The 20,086-nt window shown below is 47.0% G+C and overlaps 1 protein-coding gene and 1 pseudogene across 1 annotated transcript in view; both read right to left on the reverse strand.

The window, feature by feature from the left end:
- Positions 1 to 706: 706 nt before the first annotated feature.
- On the reverse strand, positions 707 to 2,779 carry LOC148685813 (spermidine synthase pseudogene; annotated as a pseudogene).
- A 2,543-nt stretch (positions 2,780 to 5,322) lies between these two features.
- Positions 5,323 to 20,086, reverse strand: part of LOC148685814 (maestro heat-like repeat family member 5) — a 36,328-nt gene continuing 21,564 nt past the window's right edge. The window contains exons 7-18 of the mRNA XM_088669910.1: positions 18,466 to 18,606; positions 13,924 to 14,043; positions 13,160 to 13,239; positions 12,821 to 12,974; positions 12,127 to 12,222; positions 11,115 to 11,219; positions 10,508 to 10,643; positions 9,555 to 9,673; positions 8,879 to 9,028; positions 7,419 to 7,573; positions 5,592 to 5,709; positions 5,323 to 5,490 (exon numbers count right to left, since the gene is read on the reverse strand). Coding sequence (XP_088526036.1) covers positions 5,323 to 5,490; positions 5,592 to 5,709; positions 7,419 to 7,573; positions 8,879 to 9,028; positions 9,555 to 9,673; positions 10,508 to 10,643; positions 11,115 to 11,219; positions 12,127 to 12,222; positions 12,821 to 12,974; positions 13,160 to 13,239; positions 13,924 to 14,043; positions 18,466 to 18,606 — 1,542 coding nt within the window. The remainder of the gene's footprint in view (positions 5,491 to 5,591; positions 5,710 to 7,418; positions 7,574 to 8,878; positions 9,029 to 9,554; positions 9,674 to 10,507; positions 10,644 to 11,114; positions 11,220 to 12,126; positions 12,223 to 12,820; positions 12,975 to 13,159; positions 13,240 to 13,923; positions 14,044 to 18,465; positions 18,607 to 20,086) is intronic.

A 20,086-nucleotide genomic window follows, 5' to 3' on the forward strand; every position in this document is an offset into this window, starting at 1 on the left:
CGGGTCCCTGGGGAACGGTCTGGTCTCGGGTGTGGAATGTCCGAACTGGGCATGGTTCCGTCAGGAGCGGCGTGGTCTCGGGTGGTTTGTTCTCTGTTGGAGGAGTGGTCTCTGGGGCGTGAGGGATTGTGGGAGTATGTTTGTCCGTTGTTAGTTGAATGTCCACTGGGGGCGCAATTTTTTTGACCACAAATCCATGTTTTTACCTGTGTTAGGTGTGTCAGCTGGTCAGTGTAAGTGCATGGTTACCTGCCCTCATGTGACCCTGAGGTTGTGGCCAAATTTCAGGGCGAACGGATAAGTGCTTGTGGGAGAAAAGTGGGGAATAACACACACGCACCTTCACCATTTATATATATATATAGATGAAGAAAGTGTTGAAAAACACATTTGTTAAGAAAGCAGAAGCTTTTTTTACTTGGAATAATTAGAGAGGAACTACTTAAGAAAGATATTACGTTTTTTCTGTATGCCACAACAGCAGCTAGAATAGTATTAGCAAGAAATTGGAAAACTGAAGATTTACCTATGGTGGACAACTGGCAGTTGAAGCTGATAGAATTTATGGAACTGTCCGAGCTGACCGGGAGACTCCGTGACCAGAGGGAAGAGTCGGTGGAAGAAGATTGGAAGAAATTTAAAGTTTATTTAGGAAATAATGGTAAGATTAGCAGTGTTTAATAAAAGATTTGGAAGTATAAAGAGGTTGTAGATGAGGATTAGTTGAGTTATTATTGTATATTAAGACTTAGTTAAGTTATTGTATTAATATTTTTGGGAGAGATAAAAAAAAGGTTTTATTGTACAACGTGAGGGGAAGGGGCTCGATTTTCTGTTGTATATGAATCTGACTTACATTTCTCCCATTGAGGAGTATCAAGCTTTGTTTTCACTGGGGCTGAAAGTTTCTTTCTTTTCTTTTCTTTTTTAATTTGATTCCGTTTACTATACAAAGAGGTTAACGGTTCTCTACAGACAACTCTGGTCTTTTTGCGCTCACCCAATTAAAACGCCGCCAAGAGATCCCGCTGATGGGCTCAGGAATCGAGGCAGGCAGGCAGGCAGGGGGCATGTGACCCAAACCACCTGATCAGGCAAGGAGGAAAGAGTTGTGGGCATTCCGTGGAGCTGGGGGGCAAGGGGGAGCGAGGCAAGGGAAAAGATATCCAACTATGCCAGCTCCCACCCCACCCAATGCCAATCCCCATGCCCCCTCCAAAGGCAGAGCATCAAACCATTGTGCCTGGTCTTTCCCAACTAGATGGCAACCACTTTCAAGGGAAATAAATGGTCAGTTATAAATAGGGCATTTTCAGGGTGGGGTTTTCAGGCTCTACATTCATGCTCCACAGGCTGGAGAGACGAGTTCAAGCAATGGCCCAATAGCAAAGCCTGAGCTAGGTAGGTGGGGGTGGGGGGTTGTTTGGAAGAGGGGTCCTGCGGCTGGGTGCAAACCCAGAGTCCTTTCCTTTTTTAAAATACCTAATTGGAATGAATGTTTAGCTGGCAGGCTAGAGGCCGCAAGGCAAGCGAGGACCATGTCAGGCCGCCCGCCCGCCTGCCAGAGGCGATCCGCTAGGTGGATGAGGCTTCTGGGGTTTTCCGTCCCGCCGGGCCATCCGAGGCCAGAGGTGGATCTGCGTCGGGGTTCTCAGAGCCTTTCGTGCAAATTCAGGCAGGACAAAGGCTGCCCGGTGGACACCTGAGTTATACTTCAGATTCCTTGCTTCCACTTCCTTCTGGGACAACTGTTGGACAGGGTCCCTGAAATTAGGGTTTCAATTCTTGCTGCAGAGCATGAAGCCGATCTGTCCACTGGGGTAGGTCGGGGTGGTGCAGTAGGCGTACTCGGCCACGGGGAACAGCGACTTGCAGAACTGCCGCATCTCCTTTAGGAGGTCCAGGTGCAGCCACTGGCATTCGCCTTGGCAGCAGAGAATGCCGTCTTCCCGCAGAGCTGTCTTCTTTGAAGAGGCTTTCTGCAGGACCCATGGGGTCGGAAGGGTCTGTGATTATCACATCCAAAGCCTTCTGGTTCTGCATCATGAATTCGAAGCCGTCCCCAACATGCAAGGTAAGTTTTGGGCTAGAATATCCCACGGCCATCCCTGGGAGGTACTTCTTAGATGCTTGGATCACATCCTCGTCGATTTCGCACTGTACCATGGACTCCACGGAAGGGTGCTGGACCACTTCCCGCAAGACTCCTCCATTGCTGCCCCCAATGATGAGCACCTTCTGTGGGTTTGGGGGACTGCACAAGGGAAGGTTAGCGATCATTTCCTGGTACAAAAACTCGTCCCTCTCTGGGCACTGGGTGACTCCATCAAGGACCAAGACGTTCCCGTATGTTTTGCTCCTGAAGACCAGGATCTCCTGGAAGGGCGACCGCTGGTGATGCAGGACCTCCTGGACTTGCAGAGAGAGGGCCTGCCCAGCCCAGAGGCTGCACGTCTCGCGGAACCAGCCCTCTTGGATGACGACTGCTGGGGCTGCTGTCTCCTCCTCTGCCTCCCCTCCAGCTGCTGCCCTTCCTCCTCCTCCTCTGCCTCCCAAGCTAAGCTCCATGGCCAGCCAAACTGGGGAAGGTGAAGCGGCTGCCCCTCTGCTCCACTCTGCCTCGCCTCCGCAAGCGCAGGCCACCTCGGGGCTGAAGGTTTCTGAGACAGGGTTTTCTCGTGAGGAGATGAGGAACGGCGAGAACCAACACCAGATATGCAGGATTTCCCTGCTGAGATAGTCTTCAGAAAAGATGATTGAGTTCCTGGCCCTGGAGATTCTGCCCTCAGACCAGATGAGGCGCTAGGGCACAGAAGCATCCGAATCTGATTCGGATTCGCACATCCCCTGTTGGAGCATAAAAAGTGCATTTTTTATTATGTATTCATAATTCTTCTATAAAAAATATAGTCCATACACTATATGTATGGCCGCCTCTCTGGAGCTCGCTCGCTCGCTCAAGGGCTGCTGGCTGTGCGCTCGCCCACCAATTGGACAAAGGGGCGCTTCTCCCGGAAACTGGCCCCTCTCCATGGGTGGAAGGGGAGCTGGCGCCCTGCTCCGGGTGCAAGGAGCGCCAGGCCAGCCGAGCAGAGCTGGTTTGTGCTTGCGACGACGAAGCGCAGCATTGAGGGAAAGGCGCCTGCCTTCTCTCCGCGAAACTCACCGGCAACCCCCCCCCAACCCGTCGCGCATTTACAAGAGCTCAAGCGGCTCCCTCTGAGGATTCCCTTTCCCTTCTGGGCCGGCGGGATACCTGCCTTCCTCGCTCGGCTGCTGCCCCCCCCCCGCCCCATGCTGGGTACGCCCATGAGCAGGAGCGCCTCTTTCCCCGTTTCCGACACTCACAGCAAAATAAAATGCCATTCCAATGGCTGTCTCTTTTCGGTTGCGGCGATGTACATATTTTCCGGCCTCTTTGAATATTCTTTTATAGGTTTTTTTTGAAGATGCCGCCAAAGTCCTGTAACATCAAAATAAGAGACAAAGGATGCACAAGCCTGAAGCTGGCACAACAACAACAACAAACAACAACAACAACAACAACAACATTACTTGCACCCCGCCCACCTGATTGGGTTGCTCCAGTCACTACCCTCTGCTCCTCTCCAATTTCACCCAAGTCGTATCCCAATATCTAGCTCTCCTTCAAGGAAGGGATGCTTGAGAGTGCATGGCTTGTTGTTGTTATTGTTTAGTCGTTTAGTCGTGTCTGACTCTTCGTGACCCCATGGACCAGAGCACGCCAGGCACTCCTGTCTTGCACTGCCTCCAGATGTTTAGAAAGTTGGTGCAAATGTTAATCTGGTTTTAGGTAAAGGTAAAGGGACCCCTGACCATTAGGTCCAGTCGTGACCGACTCTGGGGTTGCGCGCTCATCTCGCATTATTGGCCGAGGGAGCCGGCGTATAGCTTCCAGGTCATGTGGCCAGCATGACAAAGCCGCTTCTGGCAAACCAGAGCAGCACATCGAAACGCCGTTTACCTTCCCGCTGGAGCGGTTCCTATTTATCTACTTGCATTTTGACGTGCTTTCGAACTGCTAGGTTGGCAGGAGCTGGGACCAATCTGGTTTTAGTCTATTGTTATTTTAATTTTTCAAAAGTCTCAAATTATTGTTGTTAGTTTTTCTAATCGATATTTTCTCATCTTTTCTTTTCAGCCGCTTTGAAGTTTGTTTTACTACAAGCAACAGCACATACATTTTCTGAAATGAGTCATAAGTTTATCCCCATTTCCCAGAAAGCAGGCCTGGGGGGGGGGGGCTGCTCTTCTTGCCTCACCTGCCAGTCCTTTTCACCTTCTTACCTTGCAAGAAGACGGATGCCTTCGAAAAAGGTTTCTTTACGTGCCAGCATGTCCCAGCAGCTTTCTAAGTGGAACATTTCTCCGTCTGTGATGCCTCCAAAACGGCCAACCAGATATTTCATGGCCTGCACTGTGGTCCTGAGTCAAGTGAAGAAACCAAGAATATTGTACTATTTATTTTTCCATTTTAAAAATTTGCATACTGCCCTTCACCCGTAGATCTCAGGGCAGTTCACAACATAAAAATACAAGATAAGAAGCACAAAATAAATAAGAAAAACATGAACAAACCAAACCAATAACCCCTCTCCCTCTCACAGACACAGTTGAAAGGGCGTAGGATGTTAATCTGCCAATGGCCTGGTTGAAAAGGAACCTTTTTGCCTGGCATCTAAAGGTATATAATGAAGGCACCAGGCAAGCCTCCCTGGGGAGAGCGTTGCACTAATGGGAGCCACCACAGAAAAGACCCCTTCTTCTTTTGCCACCCTCCAGACTTCTCGTGGAGGAGGCACATGACGAGGGGCCTCTGATGATGATCACAAGGTCTGGGGAGGTTCATCTGGGGAGTTTGAGGTCCTTGACATCTTGCAGTCTTGAGCTGCTTGGCCTGATGGATCCAACCACAACCATCGCCCTCTGCACCCTCCCACATGGTTCCAGCACAAGCTGCAACCTTTCGGCTGTGATGGAGACTTAAGGTTTCCTGAGACGTGAGTCTCACCCCACCAAAATCAGCCCATCCAACATCCTTTCCCATCCTAGTGTCCTTCAGGTGTTTTGGACTACAACTCCCATCTTCAGCCCAGTTGGTGGGAGTTGTGGTCCAAAACGACTGAAGAGTACAGGAGTTGGGGAAGCCTGGGTCTCTTAGCTACCTAACCTTAGCAGAACCTCCATGTCCAAAGGAGGCCTATCTCTTGGGGGGAGGGCTGAGCCATCACGGCTATGGGTCAGGCTGACAAGCGCCCAGAGAGAGAAGGGAGGGCCACCCCGAATGCATTAGTAGGTCCCTTACGCCAGCGGATCGAGGCAGGAAGAGGGGCCTGTGATGGTACTGCTGCTCTTTTCCAGGACAAAGCTGAGGCGGAGGCTGAGTGCCAGCAGGATCCTGGGGAAGTTCTGTTCCAGCAGCCCCGAAGCCTCCGGTAAGGTGAGTATCCGGGACAGAGCGCTGGTAGCCTGGAGGGACAAAGACAGGAGAACGTCATTCAGCAGAGGTCATCGTCAAATCTCCCAACTTTCTATGCAGGAAGCAACATAGAAACTGAATGGTTTCCTACCGCTGTTGGAACTTGCGGATTGGAGCCCTTCCCCAGGATCCTCCTCAGCATAGGTTTAATTAGCTGGCTGCTGGCATACTGGTTGCTGACCAAAGTTCTCCAGACCGCTGTGGCTCTTCTGCAATTTTTAAAAAGAGATTTTTTCTTTCCCCCCTTTTCTTAAAAAAAGTCAGGTCAGCCCCCCCCCCCTTTAAGCTTTATATTGCACATACATACATTAAATTCAGCTCTCCCCATTTCCACCTCACAAAAGCTTTGCACATTGGCAAAGCAATCTCCCCTAATTCCTATATGTTATTTCCCCGTAACACACTCATCTCTTTTTTTTCCCCCATGTTAAAAATAAACTTTATTCAAGAAACTTTTAAAAAGAATTATACACACACCAGGGGATAAACATAAATACACATTTAAGCCACCCAACATAAATTAATCAACATAAATAGACAAACCAAATTGATCAAAACTCGCTGGGCAAATTAAATCTTTCAAACTGTAAATAATATACAATATCAAATTAAACAAACGTAACATAACATAACATAACTCATCCCCAAATCAAATCATAACACATAAACATACGCACATAAAATCAATTCATTTTAAATTAAAATTGGCTTCCAATCGCCAATATATCGTTTCCCTTACTATCATCCCTTAATTTGCTTTGCCTCTTATTAATTCAAATTGATTTATTCCTGCATGTTTTCTCTACTCAAAGCAAATCAATAACTCTGTTTCAATATTTTCTTCCACATATCTCCATTCTGCTTCTGTTCTCTGTTTTGGTATATTCCTCATTGCCGCCGTCATCCTTGCCAAATTCATAAACTCTACTACTTTAATTTGCCACTCTTGGATTGTTGGTATTCCGGTTCCTTTCCATTTTTGAGCTAATACTAATCTCGCTGCATCACAAGCATACAAAAAAATATTAACTCTATCTCTAGGGATATTTTCTGGGATTAAACTTAATAAGACATATTCAGGGGTTTTTTCAAATGTGACTTTTAACATTCTCTTCAATTTCTCATATATATCATTCCAAAATTTATTTATTTCTTTACACTCCCATCAAATGCCACCTGTATACAAGCTTCATCATGTTTTCTTTAATTCCTGAACACGCTGTAAATCTCATTGTTGATCTCCACAATTTATCCCACTGTGTTTTGTAAATTGGTCTTCCTAAATCCTGGGCCCACTTTGTCATTACAGATTTTATCTCTTCATCTTTTAATTCCCACTCTAATAAAAATTTATACATCTTGGATAGCGGTTTAACCATATTATCAATCAGAATTTCTTGTAATTTAGATTTCCCCCCAATAAATCCTATTTCTTTATGGTTTTTTAAAATAAACTTTGTATTTGGAGATAATGTAACCAGCTAGCACAATGATGTTTTGTCTGTTCATATGGTTTTATTACAAATTGATCTCCTTCCTCCTTCACTATCAATTCTTGATAGGTTGGCCATTTTCCACTTTTACCTCGGCCGCTCATCATCGTCATCTCCAATGGCAACGCCCACCAGGGCGTCTTTGTCTCTAATAAATTTTTGTATTCATCCCAGATTTAAAATACCAATTTTTTAAATTATATGATCCGTGAAACTTTTATCATTCCCTCTGCTTTCCTGTAATAAGTATGCGTGCCAGCCTTTGTTATTCCTAAATCCCTCCAATTCCAAGAGCTCTTGATTTTCTAATACCATCCACTCTCTCATCCATCAAAAACAAGCGGAGGCTTAATATAATTTAAGATCAGGGACCCCCCAACCACCTCTCTCCTTAATGTCCGTTAATAATTTTAAGAGGCCCTTACTCATCCCAGTCAGTGGAGCAGTCTAACAGGCTGTCAAGCACTGGGGTCAGCCGCTTCGCCGCGATGTTGGCTACTGCTGTAAGGGCCTCGTCCTTTGTTCGGGCGTCTGGGATGCTCGGGAGATGGTGGTAGATCTCCCTGATGATCATGGGCAGCTGGAAGAAGATAAAAGAAGACCAGGATGAGAAAGTGAGGTGGACCTGAAAGAAAGCGAGGGATTTCGGAGAAATGATATATGATGAGAAAAACAAACAAACAAAACAAAACTGAAGCTTTTGGGGTTATAGGGTCAGAAGTTCCAAAAAAGATGGTGAAGTTATTTGTGTATCCTGTTTCTCCTAAAATAAGACATACCCATAAAATAAGCCATAGCAGGATTTCTAAGCAATTGTGCAATATAAGCCATACTCTGAAAATAAGACATAGTGATAGGCGCAGTTCTGGAGGGCGCCAAGGAAGAGGCTAGGCTGGACATATAATTAAAAAATAAGACATCCCCTGAAAATAAGCCACCGTGTTGTTGTTTTTTGAGGAAAAATAAATATAAGACGGTGTCTTATTTGTGGAGAAACACGGGTATGTGACTACAGCAGCTAGGATTCTCTATGCACAGAAATGGGAAAACGCTCTAAGTCCCCTGACATACGATATCCCAGTGAGGCTGAACTGGCAGCAGCAGGAAGAGATAGCAAACCCTGCGACCGAAGATGAAAGAGAGCCAGGATCAAGCAGGGTTTTCTTTCTTTCTTTACAGCCCATGGAGGGGGAGGGAACACAAAGTAAAGAGACGCAGGAAAGTGAACAGGCAAGTTCACAGACCGTGCAAGGGTTAAGTTCCGAGTCAGGGGAGGGGCAAAGACCTGAGCCCCCTCGTGATTACGTGAACGTAGGTGGAAGGTCGGAAAAGAAGCCGCGAATCAACGATACAGATTGAAATGCCCAGTTGTGTAAATAGCAAGAAATAAAAGCTATAGAACGACATTGCCACTACTGTTTGTGTGTGAAGAGAGCAACTATGAGACCCTGACAGTGGAGGGGGGGAGAGGAAAAATTATTAGGTACTGGAATTTAATGACTACAGTATTCGTTTGTTTGCTTGAAAATGTGTATTTAGATTTTCAATACATGTAGCTTACAAAAGAGAACCACAAAAGAAATAGAAAACAGATCCAAGAGCCGGCTTGACTCATCTCTCCTGTTAACCCTAGGAATAGCAGTGGTCCATTGACCTCAGTGTTGTCTACATTCTGTTTCCTTTGCATTGACATGGACAGGGTGGAAGAATGTACTTAAAATACTGCCATTTTGGAAGCCAAACTGCAGCAGAATGGAAACAGAGGCGCCCGCCACAGTCGTGGAAACCAATGCCTTCTTACTACCCAGAAACAAGCTAATTCTACGTTCAAAGAAAATGTTTCACTGGTAGGAAACCTGCTCTCTGACTCTGTTTTGAGCCTTACCTCTTCCATTTCCATCCCGCATTCCTCAAGGAAGGAACTCAGCAGGACTCCCGCGGCCTGCGAGATGGCTCTGCCTTCTACTGTCAAGTTGTCAATCGCCATCAGCACAACCTCGTTGATCTGGCTGGGCGTGAGGTGCTCCCCAAAGGCCTGGCACAAAGAAGAAAGAAGAGGGAGTTTTCTTCTGCTCCACATCTGGCCACTTTTCAGTAGACCAAGGGCGCCTTCACAAACAAAGTGACCTATCTATCCACTCTGCCTTGCAGAGGGTTGAACTAGATGACCCCCAGGATCCCTTCCAACTCTCCAATTCTGATGGTTCTCTCTCCTCCCCATTTTATCCTCATGAGGTACTTTAGACCGAGAGGCTGTGACGGACCCCGTGAGTTTCCTGGCTGAGTGGGGATTTGAACAGGCTTCCTCAACCTTGGCCCTCCAGATGCTTTTGGCCTACAACTCCCATGATCCCTAGCTAGCAGGACCTGTGGTCAGGGATGGTGGGAATTGTCGTCTCAAAGCATCTGGAGGGCCGAGATGGGGGAAGCCTGCCCTAGGTGGTGTGGGCTGCCTGAGGAGGTTGGTGGGGCAGGGCCCCATTGGCCCGAATGGACAAACCTCTGCTATCTGGGAGCTGGCTGCGGTCTTAGCAAGAAAGAGTACAAAAAACCACACCTACCTTGGCCACTTTGGTGATGTCATTGATGTAAATGGAGGGGCCAGAGATGAAAAAGTCCTCTCTGGCCCACTTCACCACGTGGCCCTTCCTCTGCAGCTCCCTGCTCCGCACTTCCTTTCCTAAGAAGGGTCATACAAAAGAACACAGCATTAGTGCTCCCTGCTCAAAACCTCCCGTTTTCCCATTGGGACCAACAAAAATATTATCAATTTCACCTCAAAAATTATAAATCAGAACTAAAAGGCAACCCAAAGGAGTGGGGTGGTTATGGAGCTCTATGGTTGCAGCATTGGGGGGGGGGGTTCCGTTTAGAAAAACGGTGAGGAAGAGGAGACGCAATGTATGGCAAGGGGGAAGTGGGGAGAGAGAAAGCTTCCTCTCTCTCCCTCCTAACATGAGAACTCCGGGGCCTCCAATGAAACTGAAGTTTCAGGATGGTCCTCCTCCTTGCAGTGCACAGCTAAACTTTGGAACTCCTTGCCACAGGAGCCATTGATGGCCATGGACCAAGATGGCTTTCAAAGAAGATGAGGCAAATTCATGGAAGAGAAGGCTACCCATGGCTATTAGCCATGATGGCTATGCTCTGCCTCCGCAGTCAGAGGCAGCAAAGCACAGGAGAAGAAAGAGCTCTTGAGTTCGAATTCTGATTGCTGGTTTCCCACAGGATGCTGGACTGGGGTGGGCCACTGGTCTGATCCAGAAGGCTTTTCTTATGTTCCTAAGCAGTGAATCCCTCCCCTCAGACTGCCCTCTCATCTCTGGCCAACGGGGTGTTTGCTTTAGGCCAGTGCTGGCACGAATTCTGGCCCTCCTGAACTCCCATCAACCCCAGCGGCAGCCAGCATGGGCAACACTCAGGGATGTTGGGAGTTGGAGCAGCCGCTGTCGGGCTACAGATCTCCCACCCTGTGGCCTATAAGAAACATACCCTTTCCCAGCATCCCACTCACCCATTCTGGATATCAAAATGTAATGGAGGTGGTACAAGGCCTCCGCGGATTGCGGCCCAATGTCCTTCCCGTTGTCTGCCAGGTGCAGGGATAAAAGTGCCACCAGCTGCCCCAGAAGGGGGAAATCCTGGGATATCTAGGAGGTGGAGAGAGAGAGAGAGGTGCACAGTCAGCCCTCGTCCCACACAGCCCAGCAAGAGAAAACCATCTGCCATGCTTTCAGTTGGCAAAGGTGGCAGAGGGGCGCAGAGCAAGAGACCTGTGCTTAGGTGGCCCACCCAAGGGCTTTTTTTCCAGCCAGAACTCACTGGAACTCAGTCCTGGAACCTCTCAGGTAGGCCTTGATGCCATTATAAGAGAATGAGGGAGGTGAGTTCATGGTGATTCCTCGGGTTAAGAACTTTACTTTAGGATGAGAACAGAAATGGCGCAGCGGCAGCAGGAGGCCCCATTAGCTAAAGTGGTAACTCAGGTTAAGAACAGTTGCAGGTTAAGAACGGACCTCCAGAACAAATTAAATTCTTAACCGGAGGTACCACAGTATAGAAATGTAATACATTAAAAATAAATAAATCTGAAATTTCGGCATTAAGCCTTGGTCACTCACATCAAAGTTTAAATGCTCGGAAACATATTTCATGAGAAAGCTGGTGGTCTTCACAGCTCTTTCCCGCTCGTAGATTTTGGGGGAGTCTATCCAGCTATTTGTGTGCTGCGGGAAAGAAATAATAATCATCACATGGACGGACAAGCATTAATCCGGGTTTGCAAATTCACAAAGCTTTAGCTACTGGCTGGATCAATCATGCTGGGACCATAGAGGGGACAAATTGCAAAAAGGGGTTGTTTTGTAAAGGAGAAAGTTTGCTCAATTTGGTCTCCTTTGTTGTTGTTGTTGTTGTTGTTGTTGTTGTTGTTGTTGTTGTTGTTGTTGTTGTTATATACCCCACCTTTTTCCCTGACAGGGACTCAAGGCAGCTTACAAACAAAATAAGAACAACTTGAGATATAGAAAAAATAAGCCATTAAAAGAAACACATTGAACATTAATAGAATTAGAAATTAATTCACTCTTGGCTTGTTTTTGTTTTATTGTGTATTTTGTGTTCTCATTTTGTATTTTCATGTTGTGAACTGCCCTGCGATCTGCCATTTGTGTGTTTGTGTGTGTGATAATTACAATAATGCAACGTCCACCTCAGCCCAGCCGTAGCCATGGAATGCAGGCCGCATCCTTAGCCCAAGCCCAGCCATTCATGCACCAACCTTGGTGTTGCCCACAGGGAATGATGAATGGCAGCTGGTCCTTTGGGGTTTCAGACAGAGAGTCTTTTCCCAGCCCCACCTGGAGATGCTGAGGATTGAACCGGGGACCTTGAGCATCCAAAACAGATGCTCTGCCCCTGAGCCACGGCCTTTCCCCTAATACCATCAGCAGAGGACATACGGTATCTTTGAATGTGTGCCTTGCACAAGCATTCCTAGCAGAACAGAGGCCCAGTTCACCATCAGCATCCACAACCAGTGAGTTGGCCACAGCTGCCCCCCCCATGCAATCATTTCAAGGGGGTCTGTCCTCCTGCTGGGGATCTGCTCTGACATCTTGGGGACTCCCTTACCTCCAATATCTGCTGCAGGGTCTTCAGGGAGGGGGCCTCCGACAGCAAGCTGCTCAGCATGTTTATGCATGCATTGACTGTCTGCTGGTAAAAGTCCTGAAAGGAGAGAAGCAAAAGCCATTAAAAGCTGAAGACCCCCATGGAAATCCCATGTGCTCTGGACTCCAACCACTTCTGACTCTTGGGCCAAGGGCAGCCCATCTGGAGAAGCACACATTCTTCAACTCTCTTTCTTTTCAAAGAAAGAAAAGTCTTTCTGCAGCCCGTAGCCAGAACGAAAAATGAGGGGAAGAGCCACAGGGGTGGCTCTTGTGGTAAGACTTTATTTCTATACCACCTGTCCATTGCCCAGGTGAGGGAACACCTTTTAAATGGCACACAGAATCAAGAGAGTCACAGCAAGCTTCAGCAGATCCAGCTAGGGACCCAGGATATTAGGGCTATTGCAATAGGGCAGCCTTGGCCACCAGCTGCTCAGCCAATTTGTAACAAAGCTTATGCAGGGCTCCAAAGACAGCGCCCAAAGAGTCCTAAACATCCAACGTTCTTTGACATACATCAAGAAAGGTTACAGGTCATGGGATATAAAGATAGAGGACTCCACACTGGGCTCAACTTCCTTGGGGTGTTCCAAACCATTTGGCCCTAACTATCGTACTTCCACCTTCATTTGTAGCTTACACAGCTCAGGCACTTGAACCTGGCAACCCCATATTCCTCCATTCCTATCCCTAGAAGCAGAAAGTTCAGTTACCTGGCTCTGTGTAACGGGCAAAGCGAAGACCTTTTTTATTGTGCTCTGCAGTAGCCTACTCCGCAGGAGCTGGTTGGTGGGTGGTCTCAAGGCACTGAAGAGGAAAGAGAAAGGAGGGGAGAGGAAATGATCAGCACCCAGCAGTCCATCAACCTGGTGAGGAAATATCCACTGTGTCTGGCCAAGGGGTACAATTTCAGGGTATGGCAAGGGAAGTGCCAGGAATAGGTGGGGCAGTGACAAGCTATAGGGAGACTAGAAGTACCTCCCCATACTTACGTCATCTGTGCGACGGTCTCCATCGCCTGGCGGAGGAGGTAAGTTGAAAACGGCACCGCCGGCTCCGCTTTGATAATTTCCTGTGGTGGGGAAGCACACAGCAGCATGTCAGAGACCTGGAGGCTCCATCCCAGCCACCACCACACCAAGACCAAGCCCTGAATTGTGCTCCCTCTCCAGCCCAGCCCACTTGACACCTTCTTTGCAATTGGCAAGTGGGTCCTCCTAGGGCCAGGGGAGAAGAGTGGGCTTCCTGGATCTGGGAATCAGATCCATCTTTCCTCATAAGAACATCAGACCAGCCTTCTGGACCAGGCCAATGGCCCATCTAGTCCAGCATCCTGTTCTCACAGCGGCCAACCAGACGTCTGTGTGAAACCAGGGAGCAGACCATGAGCACAAGAGCCCTCTCCCCGCCTGTGGCTTCCAGCAACTGATATTCAGAAACATTTCATCCTTCCTCTGTGGAGGTAGAACATAGCAATCATGGCTGGTAGCCATCGACAGCCCTCTCCTCCTGGGAGAACCTAGCCTCTTTTACTCAGGCACTGGTGACATCCTGCTGAGGTTGCCACAATGTAGGGCTGCCTTTCAAGAGGGTTTGCAGCAGAACGGGACCACTCAGAGCTAGACCTACACCGCTATTTAAAACACGAGAGAAAGGGGGGTGCTACCCTGCACCCCCTCTCTGCACACATACACACACACACACACACAGTGGAAAACCCCCAGGAGATCCCCCTCTTTTTTTCTTTTTAACTCACTATGATAGAGCTGGTGACCTCTTCCTTGTGGGGGAAGATGTTATATCCCAAATTTAATTCCACAAGTGCCTTGGTGGTTAGAATCACTGCCTTGATGAAGCTCCTTTTCAGAGTCTCGTCCTAAAAGGAGAAGAGATTTTATAAAATTGAGATTGAATCAAAATCACAAGGAAACATAAAGTCACACTGACCCTAACCCTAATTCTAATCCTTACCCTAACACTAACTCAATCCTGAAAATAACCCTAAGCCTAACCCAGAAATGGTCTTGTTAGATCTTAGAATCATAGAGTTGGAAGAGACCACAAGGGCCATCCAGTCCAACCCCCTGCCAAGCAGGAAACACCATCAAAGCATTCTTGACATATGCCTGTCAAGCCTCTGCTTAAAGACCTCCAAAGAAGGAGATTCCACCACACTCCTTGGTAGCAAATTCCACTGCCGAACAGTTCTTACTGTCATGAAGTTCTTCCTAAAGTTTAGGTGGAATCTTCTTTCTTGTACTTTGAATCCATTGCTGCGTGTCCGCTTCTCTGGAGCAGCAGAAAACAATCTTTCTCCCTCCTCTATATGACATCCTTTTATATATTTGAACATGGCTATCATATCACACCCCTTAACCTTCTCTTCTCCAGGCTAAACATACCCAGCTCCCTAAGCCGTTCCTCATAAGGCATCGTTTCCAGGCCTTTGACCATTTTGGTTGCCCTCTTCTGGACACGTTCCAGCTTGTCAGCATCCTTCTTGAACTGTGGTGCCCAGAACTGGACACAGTACTCCAGGTGAGGTCTGACCAGAGCAGAATACAGTGGTACTATTACTTCCCTTGATCTAGATGCTATACTCCTATTGATGCAGCCCAGAATTGCATTGGCTTTTTTAGCTGCTGCATCACACTGCTGACCCATGTCAAGTTTGTGGTCTACCAAGACTCCTAGATCCTTTTCACATTTATTGCTCTCAAGCCAGGTGTCACCCATCCTGTATTTGTGTCTTTCATTTTTTTTGCCCAAGTGTAGTACTTTACATTTCTCCTTGTTAAAATTCATCTTGTTTGCTTTGGCCCAGTTGTCTAATCTGTTCAGGTCATTTTGAAGTGTGATCCTGTCCTCTGGGGTATTAGCCACCCCTCCCAATTTGGTGTCATCTGCAAACTTGCTCAGGATGCCCTCAAGCCCATCATCCAAGTCATTGATAAAGATGTTGAATAAGACTGGGCCCAAGACAGAACCCTGTGGCACCCCACTAGTCACTACTCTCCAGGATGAGGAGGAGCCATTGATGAGCACCCTTTGGGTTCGGTCAGTAAGCCAGTTACAAATCCACTGAATGGTAGCATTGTCTAGCCCTCATTTTACCAGCTTCTTTACAAGAATATCATGGGGCACCTTGTCAAAGGCCTTGCTGAAATCAAGATAGGCTACATCCACAGCGTTCCCTTAATCTACCAGGCTTCTAATTCTGTCAAAAAATGAGATCAGATTAGTCTGACATGACCTATTTTTCAGAAACCCATGCTGACTTTTAGTGATCACAGCGTTCCTTTCTAGGTGCTCACAGACCGTTTGTTTAATGATCTGCTCTAGAATCTTTCCTGGTATTGATGTCAGGCTGACTGGGTGGTAATTGTTTGGGTCCTCTCTTTCCCCCTTTTTAAAAATAGGGACAGCATTTGCCATCCTCCAGTCTGCTGGAACTTCACCTGTTCTCCAGGAATTTTCAAAGATTATTCCCAGTGGTTCTGAAATCCCCTTTGCCAGTTCTTTTAATACTCTTGGATGTAGTTCATCTGGCCCTGGAGACTTGAATACATCTAAACTAGCCAAGGATTCTTGTACTACCTCCTTACTTATTCTGGGCTGTGTTTCCCCTGCTGAATCATCTGCTCCATATTCTTCAGGTTGGGCATTGTTTTCTTTTTAGAGAAGACTGAGGCAAAGAAGGCATTGAGGAGTTCTGCCCTTTCTCTATCCCCTGTTCACATTTCACCATCTTCTCCTCTAAGTGACCCCACTGTTTCCTTGTTCTTCCTTTTGCTATGGACATACCCATAAAAACTCTTTTTGTTGCTTTTAACCTCTCTGGCGAGCCTGAGTTCATTCTGTGCTTTAGCTTTTCTGACTTTGTCTCTACACGTGCTGGCTATATGTTTGAATTCCTCTCTGGAGATTTCCCCCCTTTTCCATTTTTTGTACATATCCCTTATGATATGATATGATATGATCGTGAAGCTGAGGCTCCAATACTTTGGCCACCTCATGAGAAGAGAAGAATCCTTGGAAAAGACCCTGATGTTGGGAAAGATTGAGGGCACTAGGAGAAGGGGACGACAGAGGACAAGATGGTTGGACAGTGTTCTCGAAGCTACGAACATGAGTTTGACCAAACTGCGGGAGGCAGTGCAAGACAGGAGTGCCTGGCGTGCTATGGTCCATGGGGTCACGAAGAGTCTGACACGACTAAACGACTAAACAAATCCCTTATGAATCTTAACTCAGTTAAAAGTTCTTTAGACAGCCACCCTGGCTTCTTTAGGCACCTTCCATGTTTCCGTCTCATTGGTATTGCCTGAAGTTGTGCTTTTAATATCTCCCTTTTAACAAACTCCCAACCATCATGAACTCCCTTCCCTTTTAGTATTTCTGTCCATGGGATCTCACCCAGCGTTTCCCTAAGTTTTCTGAAGTCGGCTTTCTTAAAGTCTAGGATTTGAGTCTTAGTATGCTTGGTTGCTCCTTTCCGCTGAACAATAAACTCCAGAAGAGCATGATCCTGCCACTTCTACCCCACTAACCAGGTCATCACTATTGGTTAGGACCAGATCTAAAATGGCTGATCCTCTCGTTGCTTCTCCCACTTTCTGGACAATGAAATTGTCGGCAAGGCCTGTGAGGAATCTGTTCGACCTTATGCTCTTGGCTGAGTTTGACATCCAACAAATATCAGCATAGTTGAAATCCCCAATTACTACTATCTCACTTCCTTTTGAATGCTTGGCCATTTGTTCCAGGAAGGCATCATCTGTGTCCTCAGTTTAGCTTGGGGATCTATAGAAAACTCCCACAATGTGTATCTGAAGAAGTGTGCATGCACATGAAAGCTCATACCAATAACAAACTTAGTTGGTCTCTAAGGTGCTACTGGAAGGAATTGTTTTATTTTGTTTTGACTACGTCAGACCAATACGGCTACCTACCTGTAACTTCCCACAATGAGATCACTGTTATTTTTCTCTCCCTTAATTTTGACCCAGATACTCTCAACTTGGCTTTGAAGTTTTAAATCCTGGATCTCTTCACAGGTATACACATCCTTGACATATAATGCTACTCCTCCTCCTTTCCTGTTTGGTCTATTTCTCTGAAATAGATTGTATCCCTCTATTTCTACATTCCAATCATGAGACTCATCTCACCAGGTTTCAGTGATGCCTATTATGTCGTATTTAGTTTGATGTACCAAGAGTTCAAGTTCATCTTGTTTATTTCCCATGCTCTGTGCATTAGTATACAGACACTGAAGACCATTGATCATTCCCCCATGTCTCTTATTTAAGGATTTTTTCCTCCCACCACTAGGTCTGTGTGCTGTTTGCTCCATTTGGTCCTTGACAATCCAAGAGGCAGAAGCCCTTCTGCTCCCTCCTCAGTTGCTGCACTCCAAGCACTCCCAGATAATAAACTTCATGTAAAATTGCTGTTTTAGGGGTTGTTTTTAAAAGTCTGAAACAGATTAATCCATTTTGCATTGCTTTCTATGGGTAAGCATGCCTTGGTTTTGGAACGCTTTGGTTTTAGAACGGGCTTCCAAAACGGATTAAGTTTGAGAACCAAGGTACCACTGTAATACCCCATTTGTGGAGTCAGTATACACCGCAGTCTACATCCCTTTGCTGGATGAAGCCAGAGACTCTGCCCTAGGGCACAGTCTGAAGGCATGTGGTGCAAGGACCTTGACGGAGCTCAGGAGGTCTGCTCAGTGCCGGGATGGGGACCACTTGGGAAACAGTGGCACACCTCCTGGAGTCCTTTGACAGGAGAAAGGCAGGGTATACCGTATTTTTCCGTGTATAAGACACCCCCTATTTTTGGGGAGTCCAAATTAAGAAAATGAGGGGAGGATTGCTCAAAGTTGCTGAGCTTTCGGGGGGGATTACCCACAGTTGTTCAATTATTTGGGGGGGTTTCAAAAAATGGCTCACCCGCTGGACTTATGCTGCCGCAAATGTGTCGCAAAACCCACCTATTGTCTGTCCCCTCGCCGGCAGAAACCACCAATCACCTTCCCAATTGCTGCAGCAACAGCCAATCAACCCCGCCCCTTGCTGCAGCCACCAGTAACACGCACAAGAGCCGCTGACAATCTCCGGCTTGCAGCGGCAACCAATCTCACGTTCCCCCTATGCACTATCTGTGTATAAGATGATCCTCATTTTGAAACATCCTTTTTTTAATTCCAAAAACACCTCGTCTTTTACATGGAAAAGTACGGTATAGCCGAGAGAACGAACAACAGGAATCTGTGGGGAAAGGAGAGCCCTACCTTCCTGGTGTTCTGGAATTGGAAGAGGAGCTCCTCCACGATGACCTCGATGAAGCACAGCAGGTCTTCTGGCCGTGCCCCAAGAGCCATCTGGCCATAGCAAAGCATGACGGTGAGACTGCCATTCCTCTCCCCTGTCTTCTGGAAGGAAAGGGAGGCGAAAGTGAGTTTGGAAACCTTCATCGCAATAGGAGGCAAACCACCACTTAGTTGGGACCTCTTAGCAGCTGGGAAAATCTGAGTAGTCAGTAAGTTGCTGTGCATCGGGTTCTTCCTGCCTAAATGTGGAACATGACATTTGACCCTCTTGAATTTCATTTTGTGAGTTTGGGCCCAGTAATCCAATCTGTGAAGGTTATCTTGAATCCCAATTCTGTCTTCTGCAGCACTGGCTACCCTTCCCAGTTTGGTGTCATCTGCAAATTTGTTGAGCACCCCCTCGATTCCTTTGTCCAGGTCATTTGTTAAAAAAAAGTTGGACAACAACGGGCCCAGGACAGAACCCTGTGACACCCCACTGGTCACTTTTCCCCCAGGATGATGAGGAACCATGAAGGAGTTCTCTTTGGGTTCGGTCAGTCAACCAGTGAGAAAGTGCAGGACAGTGTAGTGTAGACTGACCACCAGTGCTCTCTTCCACGGGAGCTGCTTTTTTAAAATTAAAATGAACCAGGTGGATCTGCACCTCTTCTCCATAGGGAGGGTTGGAAAATTTCCTTTGTCATTTCCCAACTCACAGAAAAAATCCAGGGGCAAGACACTCCTGGGTTTCATTTCTCTTGGATGGCAGAGCACAAGAGAGTTCAGGGCTGCATTCCGATGTTTTGGACTCTAGCTCCCATTGGCCTCAGCCAGCATGGCCACTGGTCAGGAGGGATGGGAGCTGCAGTCTGTAGCATCTGGAGGGCACCATTTTGGTCACCTCCCCCGTGATAAACTATGGTTGATTATTGTGTGAATGAGCCTTGGACTCATCGGCTCCTGCTCCCTTCTCCTCTAGCACAGTTGCAAAAAGGAGGCTGGAAGCTTTTTCCTCCATGTTTAACTAACCACAGTTTAGTGATGCCCGGATCAGGACACACTGCGGTTAATCTTAACAAAGGCTAACTGAAACAAGCCAACTTCTAACCATGGATTAGGAAACTGGCTCCTTTGAACAAATCACAGTGAATATTAACCATAGTTTGGGGCGTTTGAAGTAACACTAGATGGAAGTTAACAGAAAATGGAAGGAAAAGGTTCTGATCTCCTTCCAGCTGGCTTGGAGAATTGGAGAGTCAGGGGCACATGACTCCAAGGCCCCCTTAGGTTATGGAACTGTAATAATAATAATAATAATAATAATAATAATAATAATAATAATAATTTATTTACACCCCGCCCATCTGGCTGGGTTTCCCCAGCCACTCTGGACGGCTTCCAATAAAAAGATAAAATAAAATAATCTATTAAACATTAAAAGCCTCCCTAAACAGCGCTGCCTTCAGATGTCCTCTAAAAGTCTGGCAGTTGTTTTTCTCTTTGACATCTGGTGGGAGGCCATTCCACAGGGCGAGCACCACTACCGAGAAGGCCCTCTGCCTGGTTCCCTGCAACTTGGCTTCTCGCAACGAGGGAACCG

The sequence above is a fragment of the Zootoca vivipara genome, chromosome 5 (assembly GCF_965207765.1).
Source record: "Zootoca vivipara chromosome 5, rZooViv2.hap1.1, whole genome shotgun sequence".
NCBI lineage: Eukaryota > Metazoa > Chordata > Lepidosauria > Squamata > Lacertidae > Zootoca > Zootoca vivipara.